Here is a 19124-nt window from a genome sequence, read left to right as displayed (position 1 = left end):
TATCCCTCCTTACTATTGTGTAAATCTCCTCTTTAACCAACAATGCTACCCCACCTCCTTTTCCTTTTTGCCTGTCCTTCCTGAATATCGAATACCCCTGGATGTTGAATTCCCAGCCTTGGTCACCCTGGAGCCATGTCTCCGTAATTCCAATTGTATCATATCCGTTTACATCTATTTGCGCAGCTAATTCATCCACCTTATTACAAATGCTCCTCGCATTAAGACACAAAGCCTTCAGGCTTGTTTTTTTAACACTCTTAGTCCTTTTAGAAATATTATTTATTGTAGCCCTGTTTGAATTACACCCTTGATTTCTCTGCCTTCCACTTTTGCTTTTCTCCTTCCTGTCTTTTGCTTCTATCCTTGCTTCCCTTTCTTCTGTCTCCCTGCACAGGTTCCCAACCCCGTGCCATTTTAGTTTAAACCCTCCCCAACAGCACTAGCAAACACTCCCCCAAGGACATCGGTCCCGGTCCCACCCAGGTGCAAACCGTCCAGTTTGTACTGGTCCCACCTCCCCGAGAACCGGTTCCAATGTCCCAGGAATTTGAATCCCTCCCCCTTGCACCATTCCTCTAGCCACATATTCTTCTGAAATCTCCTTCTATTTCTACTCTGACTAGCATGTGGCACTGGTACCAATCTTGAGATTACTACCTTTGAGGTCCTATTTTTTAGTTTACCTCCTAACTCCCTATATTCAGCTGTTAGGGCCTCATCCCATTTATTACCTATATCGTTGGTACCTATATGCACCACAACAACTGGTTGTTCACCCTCCCCCTCCAGAATGCCCTGCAGCTGCCCCGAGACATCCTTGACCCTTGCACCAGGGAGGCAACATACCATCCTGGACTCTCGTTTGCGGTCGCAGAAACACCTATCTATTCCCCTTACAATAAAATCCCCCATCAGTATAGCTCTCCCAGTCTTTTTCCTCCCGTCCTTTGCAGCAGAACCAACCATGGTGCCAGGAAGTTGGCTGCTGCTGCTTTCTCCCAATAAGCCATCTCCCTCAACAATATCCAAAGTGGTATATCAGTTTGAGAGGGGGATGGCCACAGGGGACCCCTGCACTACCTGCCTGCACCTACTACTCTGCCTGGCGGTCACCCATTCCCTTCCTGCCTGTACAGCATTTACCTGCGGTGTGACCAACTCCCTAAATGTGCTATCCATGATGTCCTCAGCATCATGAATGCTCTAGTATGTATCCATTTGCAGCTCCAGCGCCACAATGTGGACTGTCAGTAGCTGCAGCTGGGTACACTTCCCGCACATATGGTCGTCAGGGACACAGGAAGTGTCCCTGATTTCCCACATAGCGCAGGAGGAGCATGCCACGGGGCCGAGCTGTTCTGCCATGACTTACCCTTTAATTAATTTAAATTAATTTAAATCAAATCAATACCACTAATTACACTACAATTAACTGATATACTCAAGGGATCTTGTTTACTAGCACTCCCCGATACACAACAGGGACCTTAGAAACTATAACCAATGCTAAACAAGGGAGAATTGGCTGTGGTAAAAGACTCCACATTGGAACAGCTCCATTCAATGAATCAGCTTTGAAGATCCTGCAAAGAAGGGTCATCCTTTCTGGAGTGGGCGGCCACCTCCAGTGAAGCCCAATGCCAGAGTGGTCTGATGTTGTAATCTGTAGAAGTAACGAACCCTTTTCTTGGTTCGATATTCCCAGAAGATTTTGTCAACACCTAACTGTATTCCTTATGGATTTACAGATAACTGTATGGAATTTACAAAGAACTCTTCAGCTAACAACTGGACAAAAGGAGGAAATGCCACCTCACCTGTTGCTGAGTTCTGGGAGTAAGTAAAGCTGAATTGCTACAACAGTGAAGTGCTACTGAACGTGTCAACTAAGAAAGAGCTAGTTTATCTCCAGAAAGGATGAGAATTCTTGTGTTGTGCTCGGTGCACTTCCTTATAGATATGGGCCAGGAATTATATAACTGTAGTAAACTCAATGGTCCTGAAATTATGCCATAGGATATCAATATACAAACATTTATGTTCATCTGAATCCTTCTCCCTGCTATTGATTTCAGAGTAATTTCAAAGCCAATATCGAACATTCCTGATTTATATCAAATGGCCACTGAGAATATGAAAAAAATACAAATGACCTTCCTATTTGAATAAGAATTGTATTTAAAATGGCCACCTAATCCTTCAGTTTGCCTGTGACACCTCCTGCTTCCCATTCCCCACTCTCTAGGCACTTCAGGTGAGAGAGGGTTAGGCATTGCTGTAGAAGATCTAACAGCAGTACCAATGCGCTCACTCTGTTTCAGAATGATCACGAGTTATCCCCTTTGTTGTTTTCTAACTTCACTTTAAGTTTGCATCTCTTGTATTTTTGTTTTTTTCCATTCATTCACAGGATGTGGGCATCGCTGGCAAGGCCAGCATTTATTGCCCATCCCTAGTTGCTTGAAAAGGCGGTGGTGAGCAGCCTTCTTGAACCACTGCAGTCTGTGTGGAGAAGGTTCTCCCACAATGCTGCTAGGGAGGGAGTTCCAGGATTTTGAACCAGCGACGATGAAGGAGCGGCGATATACTTCTAAGTCAGGATGGTGTGTGACTTGGATGGGAACTTGGAGGTGGTGGTGTTCCCAGGCGCCTGCTGCCCTTGTCCTTCTAGGTGTTAGAGTTCGTGGCTTTGGGAGGTACTGCCGAAGAAGCCTTCGCGAGTTACTGCAGTGCATCTTGTAGATGGTATACACACTGCAGACACAGTACACTGGTGGTGGAGGGTGTAGTGTATGTAACTGTTCTACCTTTAAGAGAACTATTGTATGTAACCGTCCACCTTTAAGAGAACTATTTTAGGTGTGGCACTACTTTATCTTGGCTGCTGTATACTGTAATACCGACGGTGACCACACCGGTATATAAGTGCTGTGTCAGGATTTATTGGGCAGATTCGCCCTGACCTTCGAATAGTAAAGTCCTGTTAAAGTTACTCTTGTAGTCTGTGTATTAATTCGCCATAATACCTACAGACTTTACAGTGGCGACGAGTTCGATCTTACCCTGCGGCAACAATACTTCCGAAGCAGTTAACGAGCGTCGAGTACAGGCACCCGCCCTCGTCGTTCTGCTGAGAGAAAACTCGAGTCTGCAAAGCAAGGAAGAAGGAAGAATTCAGACACGAAGCCTTCCATCAGCAACAAGCACTGATTGTCCCTTCTGCCACGGTGGTGAGTGAGCCGATCAGCACGAGAAGCAAGTCGGCCACGGTGACTGTGAGTAAAGGGAAAATAAAAAAAATAAACGGAGGATAAGGGCAGTGAACTTGACCACGGTCGGGGGAAAGGAGCCGGACAGAAGTCGGGCCCAGAGGCGCTGAGACTGGGGCAGCGTGGAGCACGGAAGCCGCGGTACAAGCGGGCTGGGAGACGCAACGGCGTCGTGAGACAGCTAGACCGCGACCGGCGAAAAAGGCCGGGCAGCTACCGAGGCCACGAGGCGCTGCGACCGGGATCGTAAGGCGCGGGAAGATATAAAAATAAATAAACCGCGGTGAACTCAGCCGCAGCCGGGGAGGAAAGCACCGGACTGCAAGAGGGCTGGGAGGCGCGATTGGAGTGAAAAAGGCCGGGCAGCGACCGAGGCCACGAAGCGCTGCGACCGGGATCGTAAGGCGCGGGAAGATATAAAAATAAATAAATCGCGGAGAACTCAGCCGCAGCCGGGGAGGAAAGCACCGGACTGCGAGAGGGCTGGGAGGCGCGATTGGAAGCCACTGAGGGAGAGACAGAGCCCGAGCGAGCGGGAGAGACAGAGCCCGAGCGAGGGAGACTGAGCGAGATCCAGCCCAGCGGCTGAAACTGTTCGCCGTCAACGGGTTGTACCCAGCGCCGGTTGCCCTGCCGAGAAAAGGGAACAAGGAACGCACTGAAGCCGACGCGCAGGCTGCGAACCCCGAAAGCCAGTGGTCGTCGCCCGAGGGAAAAGCTTACCCCTCCCGCCAGGGGAAGAAACGCGGGAAGCCGCCAGTAGGCGGGGAAGAAGACAGAAGCGGGAAACCGCCATTTTGAAAGTGGGCGGGGAAAGAAGACAAGCGCGGGAAACCGCCATTTTGAAAAAAAAATGTTAAAGAAATATTTCGTTGTTGTTTCTCAGGAAGAGTGTGAAGATGCCTAAGCGTAGTAACATCAACGGTTTCGATTCCGATGTGGAAGATTGGGCCACGTATGTAGAACGCATCGAGATATATTGTAAGGTCAATAAGATAGCAAATTATGACAAAGCTCTAACCTTACTAAACTCAATGGGTGCGAAGACATACGGGTTATTGAAGCATCTTCTATCACCAGCTAAACCGGCGGATCAGTCTTTCGCTAATATTGTTGCTGTCCTGAAGGATCATTTTAACCCCGCACCGCTGATGTTAGCGGAACGATCAAAATTTTACGTGAGAACGCAACGAAAAGAGGAAAGCAACGCGGAGTACCTGGTTGAACTGCGTAGGCTAGCAAAATACTGTCAGTTTGGGGTAAATCTGACAGAGGCACTGAGAGACAAGTTCGTGTGTGGGATGTCGAAGGAAGGAACACAAAAATGACTGCTCGAAGAGAACGATCTTACACTTGATAAGGCTGTCCTTATTGCAGCATCGCACGAAGCCGCAGCGAGAGGCACGGCGGAAATGCAGCGGAAGACAGCGGTACTCAGTGTGGATCAAATGACTTCGGGTACAACTAAATGTTATCGTTGTGGGAAGACAACACACGACCAGAACCAATGCTGGTTTAAAAACCAGGAATGTAGAAAATGTGGCAAGCTTGGTCACATAGCTAAGGTATGCCGGTCAGGAAAGAAGACCAGCAATAATAAGTCACCGCAGAAGAAGTACAGAAAGGTACATAAGGTGACTGTGAAGAGTCCAGATGAACAGAATTAGGACTCAGTCTCCAACAGCAAGGAACTGGGTAGTCTGAGGATTCACAATGTGAGTAAAGAAGCTGACCGACAAACTATCTGGGTCACACTACAGATTGCAAAAGTCCAAGTGAAGATGGAAGTGGACACCGGATCGGTGTTGACGGTCATGAATAAGCAAGATTACAAAAAGTTATTCAAACATATTCCCCTACGGGATACGGAGATAGTATTGCAGACATACACGGGGCACAAAGTATACCCCATCGGAAAGATAAAAGTCAAGGTGAGATACAAGGACAAAGATCACCAAGGGATGGACATGTATGTGCTGCCCAAGGGCGGTCCACCACTTCTGGGACGGGAGTGGATCAGGAAAATAATGATAGACTGGCATTCACTAAACACAATGACGGTAGATTCCGGAAAGGAAGATGTCAAACCTGAACGGTTGTCCAGAATATTGGACGAAGCTAAAGAGGTATTCCAGCAAGGACTGGGAACACTGAGAGGAATTAAAGCAAAAATCAAGATTGCAGAACATGCAAGCCCAAAATTTTTCAATGCCAGATCGGTACCTTACGCGATACGACCTGCTGTGGAGGCAGAACTGGAAGAGCTTGAACGTTCAGGGGTACTGTCTAAGGTGGACTGGAGTGAGTGGGCCACGCCCATTGTTCCCGTCATGAAGTCTTCATCAAGTAACAAGCCAGGGGGACCGGGAAAGGTCCGCATCTGCGGAGACTTCAAGATCACAGTTAATCCGGTGCTTCACACGGTACAATACCCGCTCCCGCGGATTGAGGATATCTTTGCGTCATTGTCTGGCAGGAAACACTTCACCAAGATAGACCTGGCACAAGCATACTTACAAATGGAAGTCGAGGAAGAGTCGCGCCAGTATCTCACAATCAACACGCAAGGTGGCTTGTATCGTTATAATAGACTGGTTTTTGGAGTAGCTTCGGCTCCAGCAATTTGGCAGAGGGCCATGGAGCAGGTCTTACAGGGTATTCCAAGCACGCAGTGTTACTTGGACGATATCCTGATTACGGGAGAAGACGAGGAGGAACACCTCACAAATTTGAAACTGGTGCTCACCAGGTTGAAGGAATATGGCCTTCGAGTTAATCGCCAGAAATGTGAGTTCTTCCAGAAACGGATCTCGTACTGCGGTCATGTCATTGACCAAGAGGGGCTGCACAAGTCACCTGACAAGATAGAAGCTGTTGTGAAGGCCCCCGCTCCGGAAAATGTATCACAGTTGAGATCGTTTCTGGGGTTGATTAATTATTACCACAAGTTTCTGCCAAATCTATCCACGGTGCTGCATCCGCTGAATGCTCTGTTGCGGAAAGAAGTACCATGGAAGTGGAGCGAGGACTGTAAGAAGGCCTTTCGCAGAAGCAAGGCGTTGATTACCTCTGAGGAAGTGTTGGCTCATTTCAACCCAACGTTACCTCTTCGTCTAGCTTGTGATGCTTCCCCTTATGGAATTGGAGCAGTACTTTCACACAAGTTACCAAATGGCTCGGAAAGGCCAGTCGCATTTGCGTCCCGATCATTGACCTCCGCTGAGCGAAATTATGCTCAGATAGATAGGGAGGCCCTCAGCCTTGTGTGGGGAGTAAAGAAATTCAATCATTACCTGCAGGGCAAGAAGTTCACATTACTGACAGACCACCAGCCGTTGGTGTCCATATTCAACCCTAACAAGGCCGTTTCCACTATGACAGCGCAAAGGCTACAGAGGTGGTCCATGTTACTTGGGGCACACCAATATGACATCGAATACAAAAGGTCCAAAGAGCATGGAAATGCTGATGGATTATCGCGCCTACCGTTGCCAGTAGCAGAAGAGGCGGCTACAGTGGACCCGGTAGAGATGTTCCACTCATCCATAGTGGAATGTCTACCAGTAACAAATTCGATGATCGAAAATGAAACAAGAAATGACCCGACTCTCTTACGAGTCTACGATTTAACAGTGGAGGGATGGCCAGCACATGGCGAACCAACGCTGCCCGCATTTTCGCAAAGAAAAGAACAGCTGTCAGTGTGCCGAGGAACCTTGATGTGTGGATCTAGAGTGGTGATTCCACCCAAACTTCAGCATAAGGTGCTAAAGGAGCTTCATGAGGGGCATCTGGGTGGAGTGAAAATGAAGAACCTAGCAAGAGCGTTTGTGTGGTGGCCAGGTATTGATGGAGACATCGAAGAAATAACCAAGAGCTGTCTAGGATGCCAGAAGGTCCAAAACGCGCCACCACAAGCTCCTCTGCATCCATGGGAGTGGCCCTCATCTCCTTGGCAAAGGGTACACGTCGACTTTGCTGGTCCATTTATGGACTCAATGTTTCTAATCGCGGTGGATGCACACTCCAAGTGGCCGGAGGTAATAAAGATGTCCTCCACCACCACGGAAAAAACCATCACAGTATTAAGGACCATATTTGCCAGGAATGGGCTGCCGGAACAGATCTGTTCTGATAATGGACCGCAATTTGTGTCCGAAGAATTCAGGAAGTTCTTAAAAAGGAATGGGGTCAAGCACTACACGTCAGCCCCATACCATCCCGCCACCAATGGATTAGCTGAGAGGTTTGTCCAGACCTTCAAGAAGGCCATAAAGGCCATGGGTAATGAAGACATCAACCTACAACATAAGGTAGATAACTTCTTGTTGGCGTACAGGAATGCAACACATGCGGTCACAAACCAAACTCCCGCCATGATGTTTTTCAATAGAAGACTAAGATGCCGGCTGGATTTGATTAAGCCAAATGTCAGAAGGGACGTAGAGAACCGACAATTTCAGGGCATGAATGAAAGGCCAACTAGATCCTTTCAGATAGGTCAACAAGTTTTGGCCCGGGACTACCGTACCGAGAAATGGCAGCCTGGAACTATTGGGAAAAGGCTAGGGCCGCTGATGTATACCGTGGACATTGGTGACAGCATAATAAGGCGCCATGTTGACCAGATCATAGGGTCATCCACAAAGGACCAACCTACTCCACAACCTTACACGGCTAATGTTGAAGCAGAGATACCCAGAGCACCTACCTCCGATCTGGTAATACTGGAATCAGATGAACCTGACACTGTCCTTCAAGCCGAATCGACCTTGCCAGAAGAACCTACTACCCCGCCGAAAACTACTACACCACCGAGGCGTTATCCGGACAGAGTCAGGAAGCCTCCAGAGAGACTGAATCTGTGAACTGTTTTGCATAAGTTGTATATATGTTATGATGTTATGTTAATGGGGAATAAGTATGTTGTAAGCTAAAAAGGGAGGATTGTAGTGTATGTAACTGTTCTACCTTTAAGAGAACTATTGTATGTAACCGTCCACCTTTAAGAGAACTATTTTAGGTGTGGCACTACTTTATCTTGGCTGCTGTATACTGTAATACCGACGGTGACCACACCGGTATATAAGTGCTGTGTCAGGATTTATTGGGCAGATTCGCCCTGACCTTCGAATAGTAAAGTCCTGTTAAAGTTACTCTTGTAGTCTGTGTATTAATTCGCCATAATACCTACAGACTTTACAGAGGGAGTGAATGTTTAATGTGATGGATGGGGTGCTGATCAAGCGGGCTGCTTTTTCCTGGATGGTGTCAAGTTTCTTGAGTGTTGTTGGAGCTGCACTCATCCATGCAAGTGGAGAGTATTCCATCACACTCCTCTGCCTTGTAGATGGTGGAAAGGATTTGGGGAGTCAGGAGGTGAGTCACTTGCGGCAGAATACCCAGCCTCTGACCTGCTCTTGTTGCCACAGTGTTTATGTGGCTGGTCCAGTTAAGTTTCTGGTCAATGGTGTCCCCCAGGAGGTTGATGGTGGGGGATTTCTTGATGGTAATCCCATTGAATGTCATGGGGAGGTGGTTAGACTTCCTCTTGCTTATTGGAGATAGTCATTGCCTGGCACTTGTGTGGCGCAAATGTTATTTGCCATTTATCAGCCCAAGCCTGGATGTTATCCAGGTCTTGCTGCATGCGGGCATGGACTGCTTCATTATCTGAGGAGTTGCGAATGCAACTGAACACTGTGCAGTCATCAGCGAACATCCCCATTTCTGACCTTATGTTGGAGGGGAGGTCATTGATGAAGCAGCTGAAGATGGTTGGGCCTAGGACACTGCCCTGAGGAACTCCTGCAGCGATGTCCTGGGGCAGAGATTATTGGCTTCCAACAACCATAACCATCTTCCTTTGTGCGAAGTATGACTCCAGTCAGTGGAGAGTTTTCCCCCTGCTTCCCATTGACTTCAATCATTTGATATAAATCAGGAATGTCATTTTCACTTTCCTCAATGATTGATTGCAAGGACAGCCTCAATTTTTGAACAAGAGACGATTGCAAGAAACTGATACCAACTTCACATATCTAGTCATTACCTGTTGATGTTTCCACCTTAGCATCTCTGCCTGTCACCATCTAGTGCTCTTGGCGATAAAAGCTTGACAGGATAATGTGGGAGCTACGCAAGAGAGGTTAAGAAGTGAATGGTTGTGACAGTGTTAACCATTCTCTCAATAACCTTCACTGAGCAGGGGAGGGTAAAACCTGGGTAAATAACAAGTAAATAACAAGCTTAAGCTTAATTGTTGGTAGGTGAATGTTCATGCATTAGTATTTGGCCCCTCCCCTTCCTGAATGCTGTTGCTGGCTGGTTAGATGCTATACCTCGGAACCTATAGATTACAAACAGAAAAGATTGTAAGCACATATTTATCAAAGGAGTGTGTCAGAATATAACACTATTAACTAAGGAACAAGAGTATTTCATGTGGCTTTTCTTGTTCTGCATAGGAACCGTGTCCTGAGGTTATCAAGTGGGATTGAGCATTTAGGCTCTGTCCACTGGCAGGCAGCACTTTGCCTTCTTCTGACCTGGATTATCTGCTTCTTCTGTATCTGGAAGGGAGTGAAGTCAACTGGCAAGGTAAGAGTTGAAGGTAGTAAATTCCTTTAAAGACTGGCAGAGATTAAATGGCAACTGGAATAACATGTTGTTTTCTTTGTGAAGGCAAAATTATACAGGGTGGTTCCTTTAAACTAGATTTTGTATGTGAAGATCAAAAAGGGGGTTCTGTCCTTTTGCAAATTGTAAAATATTTCTACATTATGGGCTAGAAATTCGGTGCATTTGTGCCTCTCGTTAGCGGGGGGGCGCGAACAGGGCGCAAATGATTTTTCGCCCAGGCGCAGTGCCACTAACAACAGCCACTAAATTCAATGGGAGTTTAGCGGCAGCGGTAACTGGTAGCGCCCCGCTCCACTTTGCAGGCCATGACGACCGTGAGCAGCGCCCCGTTTTCACCCCGCCTGCAAAATTGACCCGCGCCCCCTGAATCTGTGCCGGGCGATGACAGTGACCGATTCAGGGGGTGGGAACAGAGCGGCAGGAGGCTCGCGGGGCACTACCTAAAGGGGAGGTGGCGGGGGGGGGGAAAAAAATTCGGCCGACTTACTTGGGTGTTGCTTCTTTGAACGTGGCTGCTGGCAGGGCACCCCGCTCCCCTTAGTCCAGGTAGGGCCCCGCAGAGTTGTGTAATGATATCAGCAAATAGTGATGTTATTTGCCTGTTTGATTATCATGCCTTACCAGCATAATTGCATGTATTGATTGCTTGTGCCTGACCAGCAGAGGGCATGTGACCAAGACAAGCAAGGCAGTTTGGTTTAGTTTCAGTTTCGTTTTAGATTGATTTCTAACATGATGTCTCCTGTAAATGCTGCATAAAAGAGTTGAACATACTTTAGATAAAAAGTCATTCTCTTTCATAAATGTCTCGTCATTGAACCCACAAAGAAATCAATACATGGTGTCAGAAGGGATTGAAAGAGATGAAGAGAAAAAATCTGAAGTTAAATCAGCTCTCCACAAATTAGCAAGCCAAAAGAGAACATCGTTGCTTACCATTGGAGAATAGCTAACGAAGTGAAAAAATGGAAGGTTTACACCTACCGGCGACGCTTCAGTTGACAGGTAATGTGGCTGAAAATTGGAGGAGGTTCAAACAACGTTTGGGGTTGTATTTATCAGCAATCGGAGCTGACGAGAAAGGTGATAAAATGAAAGCGTCACTGTTCTTACATGTCGTGGGTGATGAAGCGCTGGAGGTGTATAATAACTTCACATTCGCTGTTGATGGAGACAAAATGAAACTAGATAAAATAATGGAACGGTTTGAGGCCTACTGCATACCTAAACGTAACGTGACGTTTGAGAGGCACAGATTTTTCACATGTGTACAGAAAACGGGAGAGACTATTGATCAGTATGTGACTGAACTGAGAAACAGAAGCAAATCGTGTGAATTTGGGGGACTGACAGACTCGCTGATAAAAGACAGACTGGTGTGTGGTATTCCAGATAATGGTCTAAGGGAAAGACTGCTAAGAGAGCAAGATCTAGACCTGGGAAAAGCCATAGCACTGTGTAGGGCTACAGAGACTGTGAAGTCGCAGGCAAAGGAACTGTTCAGTGACAATAGCTGCAATGTGGATGCAGTGAGAATGAACGGACATAAACCGTTTAACAAAAAGAGCACCAATGTGAAAAAAGAGGCGTGGCCAGCGAACGAAAATGAAAGGGACAATCGAAAGACATGTAGTCGATGCGGTACATAGCATCCACCAAAAAAATGTCCAGCATATGGTAAAACATGCAATTGTTGCAACAAAAACAACCATTATGCCCGTTGCTGCAAGAACCAAGTGCAACAAAGCAAGGTCCATGCAGTAGATGAAAGCAACATAGAGGAGTTCTATGTAGATGTTGTGTCTGAAAACAAAGAAGAAAAAAGAGACTGGATGTTGACACTAAAAGTGAATGACATACACATTCCATTTAAATTGGATACTGGAGCACAAGTTAATGTGATATCAGAGACTGATTTTAAGAAAATTAGACCCAGACCAAAGATACATGGAATAAAAGTGAAAGTGACAGGATACTCAGGTACTGATATACCAGTGAAAGGAAGATGCATTGTCAAAGTAACACACAAGGACAGAGAGCACACGCTAGCATTAATCGTGGTGCCAAAGGATGTGCAAGCCATACTAGGTTTAAAAGCCTGTGAGAGACTGAACCTGGTAAAGAGAGTCCTCGTTGTGGAAAGCGAAGGAGAGACAATCTATGATGAACTCATGAAAGAGTACAAAGACCTATTTAAGGGTCTAGGCTGCATTCCAGGAGAACACACGATCAGAGTAGATAAAAGTATGACACCGGTCATACATCCATGCAGAAAAGTTCCGTTTGCTCTTCAAAAGCAACTGAAGGCAGAGTTGGACAGGATGGAAAGCCTGAACTTGATTCGGAAGATAGATGAGCCAACTGAGTGGGTGAGTTCCCTCGTCGTAGTGGACAAAAAGAATGGAAAGCTCAGAATTTGCCTGGATCCAAGAGATCTAAACAGAGCAATAAAGAGAGAGCACTTCAAGCTTCCTACACGTGAGGAAATCATGGCACAGTTTGCAAATGCAAAGTATTTCAGCAAGTTAGATGCATCATCAGGATTTTGGCAGATGAAGTTGGACGAAGCAAGTTCAAGACTGTGCACGTTCAACAGTCCATTTGGCAGATACAGATTCCTAAGGTTACCATTTGGCATTGCCTCAGCTCCTGAAGTGTATCACAAAACTATTCATATGATCTATGAGCACCTGGAGGGAGTTGATACATCAATGGATGACATCATAGTATGGGGAACCACGAGAACTGAGCATGACGAGAGACTGAAAAAAGTGCTGGAAGCAACAAGGAAAACAAACCTGAAGCTGAATAGAGAGAAATGCCAGCTCGGGGTGACAGAACTGACATTCGTGGGAGATATCCTTAGCAGTGAGGGCATCAGACCAGATCCCAGAAAGGTGTCCGCCATTGAGAATATGCCAAAGCCACAATGCAAAAAGGACGTGCAGAGGTTTAATGGAATGATCAACTACATGGGTAAATTCATATCCAACCTCTCAGAAATGATGGCGCCACTGAGAAGACTAATTGAAAAGAACATAGAATGGGAATGGAATCATGAGCATGAGAAGTCATGGAGCGATCTAAAGAAACTGCTCACAGAGGAACCAGTTCTGAGGTTTTATGACCCAGCGAGACCCATCAAGATATCATCAGATGCATCACAGAGTGGGCTCGGTGCCGTTCTTCTGCAACAATATGACTACTGGCAAACTATTGCATATGCATCGCACTCAATGACAGACGCGGAGACGCGATATGCTCAAATAGAAAAGGAGCTGCTCAGCATCACATACGCCTGTGAAAGATTTCACCAGTTTGTGGCAGGACAAGCAATCAGTGTAGAGACTGACCATAAGCCCTTGATTGCATTGTTCCAAAAGCCACTAAATAGCTGTCCGCTTAGAATACAAAGAATGATGATCAGGCTGCAACGCTATACACTGAATGTTGCGTACACACCGGGTAAGCTTATGTATACAGCAGACACGTTGTCCAGAGCTGTTGACCCAAGTGAGCCCGCAAACACCACAATGGATGAAAAAGTGAACGCCTACGTGGACATGATCACAAGTGCACTGCCCATAGCAGATGCAAAAATGGAGCTCATAAAGACTGAGACAAACAAAGATGAAACAATGAGACGACTGAGGAAAAGCATCTTGGATGGATGGCCCAACATGAAGCAAGACTGCTCACCTGACATGGCAGAGTACTGGAACTGCAGGGCGGAACTATCAGTGGTCGAAGACATCATCTACAAAGGAAGTAAAATAGTTCCCAAAGAGTCTGAGAAAAGAGATGTTAAAAAAGATCCATGGAGGACATCTGGGAATCGAAAAGTGTAAGAAAAGAGCACGAGAGGTGATGTACTGGCCACGAATCAACCAAGATGTGACAAATGAGGTGTCAAACTGCACAATATGCCTGAAATATCGAGCAAGCAATCCGGTAGAACCACTAAAGCCACACCCAGCACCAGACAGACCTTACCAGAAGGTAGGTGCTGACCTATTTGTATGTCAAGGGAAGGACTATCTTGTAGTCACAGACTATTACTCCCTGTAACCAGAGGTTTGTAGACTGTACACCACCACTGCAGATGCTGTGATAACATGTATGAAAGCCATATTCTCCAGACATGGCGTGGCAAGCGAGGTCTTCACAGACAACGGACCTCAGTTTTACAATGCAAGTTTCCGACACTTTGCCAAAGAGTGGGACTTTGTCCACACAACGTCAAGTCCTCACTATCCACAGTCCAATGGACTAGTGGAAAAATCGGTCCAGACAGTGAAAAGACTGATGTACAAGGCAAAAGACAGTGGAACTGACTTCTACCAAAGCATGCTTGTATACCGCACAACGCCGCTCGAGTGTGGTAAGTCACCAGCCCAACTCCTGATGGGACGTCGGCTAAGGTCAAACCTACCCATCTCGGAGAACCTCCTGAAAACAAAAGAGGGGCAGAAAGTAAGGAAGTTCAAAGAACAACAGAAAGAAAAGCAAAAGTACTACTATGACAGAGGAACACAAAACCTACCTGAACTCCACACTGGTGACCAAGTAAGGTTGAAAGACAAAACAAACACATGGACTCAGAAGGGAATTGTCCTGAGTGAAGTTCAACCAAGATCATACACCATTCAGACAGATGAGGGTGCTGTTCTGAGAAGAAATCGTCGAGATCTTCTCATGGGACCAGCCACAGCAGGTCAAGAGACTGATACTGTTGAACAACCTGATCACACAGCTGAGAACCAATCATCTGAGGCAACAACTCAGATTCAAGGACAATCAATCAGAAAATCCTCAAGACACGTGAAGCCTCCTGAGAGACTCATTGAGCAAATTTAAGGACTATTGTTATAGAAGGAAGTAATGTTATCTTATTCTTTCTTCAAGTTCTAGTGTAGTTACATATTTCATGTGAACACACAAAGCAAGGTTAAAAAACCTTGATCATGATAATGATAATGTAAGTTCATTAAGTGTTACAGTTAAAATGCAGATTAATACAAAGAAAACATGTTGTTAGTTAAAAGTAAAATACTTTTGTTTTAAGAAAGGGAGATGTAATGATATCAGCAAATAGTGATGTTATTTGCCTGTTTGATTATCATGCCTTACCAGCATAATTGCATGTATTGATTGCTTGTGCCTGACCAGCAGAGGGCATGTGACCGAGACAAGCAAGGCAGTTTGGTTTAGTTTCAGTTTCATTTTAGATGGATTTCTAACATGATGTCTCCTGTAAATGCTGTATAAAAGAGTTGAACATACTTTAGATAAAAAGTCATTCTCTTTCATAAATGTCTCGTCATTGAACCCACAAAGAAATCAATACAAGTTGTGGGCTTGGGCCCTGCCCTTTAATGAGGGGAAGAGCCCTTCCATGCGGCAGTGCTACGTGGCCCAGTGCGTAGCGCTGCAGAATGCAGTGATATTCAGGATTAGTGCTCTTGAATTAGCGCTCCACCTCCCTCTTGGGGCGCTAAAACTGAAGTTAGCGGTCGCCAGCTCTATTTTTCGCCGGGCGCTAAATTTAGCGCTCAGGCGATGTTAGTGACCCAAAATGGTCGCTAGCGAATCTTTTCATTTGATCAGTAGCTAGGCCTGGGCACTGGGATGTTTAAAATGGAAGCCACGGCTGCTGTTTCTGATATGATTTCCTCTGTCCTTCATTTTCAAATGAGGGCTAGGTGATGAATGAATGCACATATTCAGAAGAAATTGGGATGGAGGGCTGGGATTGGGGAGGGTAGCGATCGTTGAGGGGTGGTGGAAGTCGTGATCATGGGGGAATGGTGGTGATCGGGGGGAGCGGTGGTGATCAGGGGGGAACGGTGGTGATCGTGGGGGAGTGGTGGTGATCATGGGGGAGCGATGGTGATCATGGGGGGGGCGGTGGTGACCATGGGGGAGCGGTGGTGATTGTGGGGGAACGGTGGTGATCGTGGGGGAACAGTGGTGATCGGGGGGAGCAGTGGTGATCGTGGGGGAACAGTGGTGATCGTGGGGAGTGGTGGTGATTATGGGGGAGTGGTGGTGATCAGAGGGAGCGTTGGTGATCAGGGGGGAGCGGTGGTGATCATGGGGGAACGGTGGTGATCGTGGGGGGAACGGTGGTGATCGTGGGGTAGCGGTGGTGATCAGAGGGAGTGGTGGTGATCAGGGGGGAGCGGTGGTGATCGTGGGGGAGCGGTGGTGATCGTGGGGGAGCGGTGGTGATCGTGGGGGTGCGGTGGTGATCAGGGGGAACGGTGGTGATCAGGGGGGAACAGTGGCGATCGGGGGGAGCGGTGGTGATCAGGGGGAACGGTGGTGATCAGGGGGGAACAGTGGCGATCGGGGGGAGCGGTGGTGATCATGGGGGAGTGGTGGTGATCAGGGGGAACGGTGGTGATCAGGGGGGAACAGTGGCGATCGGGGGGAGCGGTGGTGATCATGGGGGAGTGGTGGTGATCATGGGGGAACGGTGGTGATTGTGGGGGAGCGGTGGTGATCGTGGGGGAGCGGTGGTGATCATGGGGGAGCGGTGGTGACCGTGGGGGAGTGGTGGTGATCGTGGGGGAGCGGTGGTGATCATGGGGGAGCGGTGGTGATCGTGGGGGAGCGGTGGTGATCAGGGGGAACGGTGGTGATCAGGGGGGAACAGTGGCGATCGGGGGGAGCGGTGGTGATCATGGGGGAGCGGTGGTGATCAGGGGGAACGGTGGTGATCAGGGGGGAACAGTGGCGATCGGGGGGAGCGGTGGTGATCATGGGGGAGTGGTGCTGATCAGGGGGAACGGTGGTGATCAGGGGGGAACAGTGGCGATCGGGGGGAGCGGTGGTGATCATGGGGGAGTGGTGGTGATCATGGGGGAATGGTGGTGATTGTGGGGGAGCGGTGGTGATCGTGGGGGAGAGGTGGTGATCATGGGGGTGCGGTGGTGATCGTGGGGGAGTGGTGGTGATCAGGGGGGAACAGTGGCGATCGGGGGGAGCGGTGGTGATCATGGGGGAGCAGTGGTGATCGTGGGGGAGCGGTGGTGATCATGGGGGAGCGGTGGTGATCATGGGGGAGCGGTGGTGATCGTGGGGGAGTGGTGGTGATCGTGGGGGAGCGGTGGTGATCATGGGGGAGCGGTGGTGATCGTGGGGGAGCGGTGGTGATCATGGGGGTGCGGTGGTGATCAGGGGGAATGGTGGTGATCAGGGGGGAGTGGTGGTGATCATGGGGGTGCAGTGGTGATCAGGGGGGAACGGTGGTGATCAGGGGGCAACGGTGGTGATTGTGCGGGAGCAGTGGTGATCAGGGGGGAATGGTGGTAATCTTTGGGGGAGCAGTGGCCGGCAGTGGCCCATGTGATTTTAAATTGGGGTCGGGTGGGCGCTCCTGCTCCTCCTGGCTCCACATTCAGGTTTATTTTGAACTCAGGCCTTGTTGTTTGCAGCCTGCAGAGGTCCCTTTAAGCACCGCCTGATAGGCTGCATTTAGACCTGGTTTTCCTGAATGTAGCAGGACTGCCGCCGGCTGAGTTCAGGGCAAACCAATTTCAGAGGGCACTTCAAACAAGTGTAAAGCCCATTTTTAGAACATGCAGAGGACCTAAAGCCTGTTTCAGGCATGGGTGCCACACGTTTATTCTTTTGCCTACACTAATATGGCAGGTGGTGTAGTTCTGACTCAGAATGAGTGTTCACTTCCTGTCCACCGTATTGGAGGCTTTTGCGACCATTTAGCACCCAAAAAGCGGGTACTGCGTGGTCTAATTTCTAGGCTCTTTATTTTGTTAAGAGTCCCAAACTATATTTTTTGAATAAAAACTTGAAAACAAAATTATTTACAACTTGCAGGATTTACCACTGAACAACAAGTAACTAATATTTCACCTATCCACAGTAGCTGTGTTAAATATCTTATCCAAACAGTGATTGAAGGTCAATGGCCAAGAACATCGTTTTTCATCCTGCCACATTCCTGGGTGGGTCGAATTTTGGGGGATGGTAGATTGTCACAGGATAAATGCATCGTGACAGCTACCTGGGTACCTTGCAGTAACTTGCATGATCCTGTTTGTGTGATTGGACACTAGCTGGATATTAGTGGAGTTGTGGCCTTTTCTGTTGACGAATGCTGCTGGTTGGTTTTCTGGTGCCCCGATGGCAACATGTGTTCAGCCAATGATGTCCTGGACGTGGGGGAAGCCAGCCACTGCTGCAAATCTCCAAACTCTCTTGTGTTGACTGTTGAGCTCAATGGGGAAGGGGATGTACTGTTCAGTCCTGGTGAACCCAGTAATGCCGGGTCTCCATCCCAAAGAGAAGGCCACGTGACTATCTGCTGGGGGGTGGTAGCTTTTTCAGCTCCCTTGTAGCCTGACATAACAAAAGATGGTGGGACCAGAAGATGGTGCCATCAGCTGGAATTCCCAGTGCACTGGCCATCTCTGTCTCAAGCTTACTGTAAGAACACTGCGTTTTGGTATCGCGACAAATATATACAAAGGAACTCTTTAACTCCTCACCACAGAACCATCTGGCATTAGATTTAGGAGTGAATGGTGGCTAAGTGGCTCGCCAAATGGTCTTGCAACACTCAGTTCAGATTGAATTTGCGGTTACCTTACCAACCCTCAATTAGGATAAGCACAAGCTACTGAGTGAATTAATTGACCCTTTCTTGTCAAACCATCAAGGAAGAAGTCAGACAACATGTCATGAACTAACAACTATTGATTGACTGCAAAATCAAAACTTAAAGTTAACCATACAAACAGTTAATAGATATAAATAGATGCAGTCAGGGTCATCTAGCAGTTTGAATAACAAACAATTAATAAACAACTACTTAACAAAATGAATAATAGATGTTGTAACTGCATTTCAGTCTTGTCACTGTAATTCAACATTAACTGGATGCTGTGTATCGTGAGATCATCGTCTGAGACTACTATAAATTGATGAGGTTAAATTAGGGTTAAATACCTATATAGCTGACAAGTTAACAGCATTACGTAGTCAGTCTATTGGATAAAGTCTAGGTGCTGGTGGTTAGCAATGTTTCCAGTGCAGGTACGCCCCTTCCTTATGAGCGGCGTGGTTGCGTCGACCTTCTCCCTTCTGTGCCATGCCGGCGAGCATCGAGTTGATGAGCCTCTTCGGCAGGAGGGTTATCTGTTCCACTTGAATCCTCTGTTCCGGTGAGCCTGCCTTAGCACAGGG

At 47.5% G+C, this 19124-nt stretch overlaps 1 protein-coding gene across 3 annotated transcripts in view; it reads left to right on the top strand.

The window, feature by feature from the left end:
- Positions 1–19124, top strand: part of LOC147106180 (sodium- and chloride-dependent GABA transporter 2-like) — a 135169-nt gene that overhangs the window by 25647 nt on the left and 90398 nt on the right. For all 3 annotated transcript variants that reach the window (XM_086009040.1, XM_086009039.1, XM_086009041.1), the window contains exons 4-5: positions 1752–1839; positions 9740–9872. In XM_086009040.1, coding sequence (XP_085865166.1) covers positions 1752–1839; positions 9740–9872 — 221 coding nt within the window. The remainder of the gene's footprint in view (positions 1–1751; positions 1840–9739; positions 9873–19124) is intronic.

The sequence above is a fragment of the Somniosus microcephalus genome, chromosome 16, assembly GCF_052327205.1.
Source record: "Somniosus microcephalus isolate GS21.2 chromosome 16, FLI_Smic_1.0, whole genome shotgun sequence".
NCBI classification, from domain to species: Eukaryota; Metazoa; Chordata; class Chondrichthyes; order Squaliformes; family Somniosidae; genus Somniosus; species Somniosus microcephalus.
The sequence above is the reverse complement of the archived record's forward strand: the minus strand, read 5'-3'. Positions and strand labels throughout refer to the sequence as shown.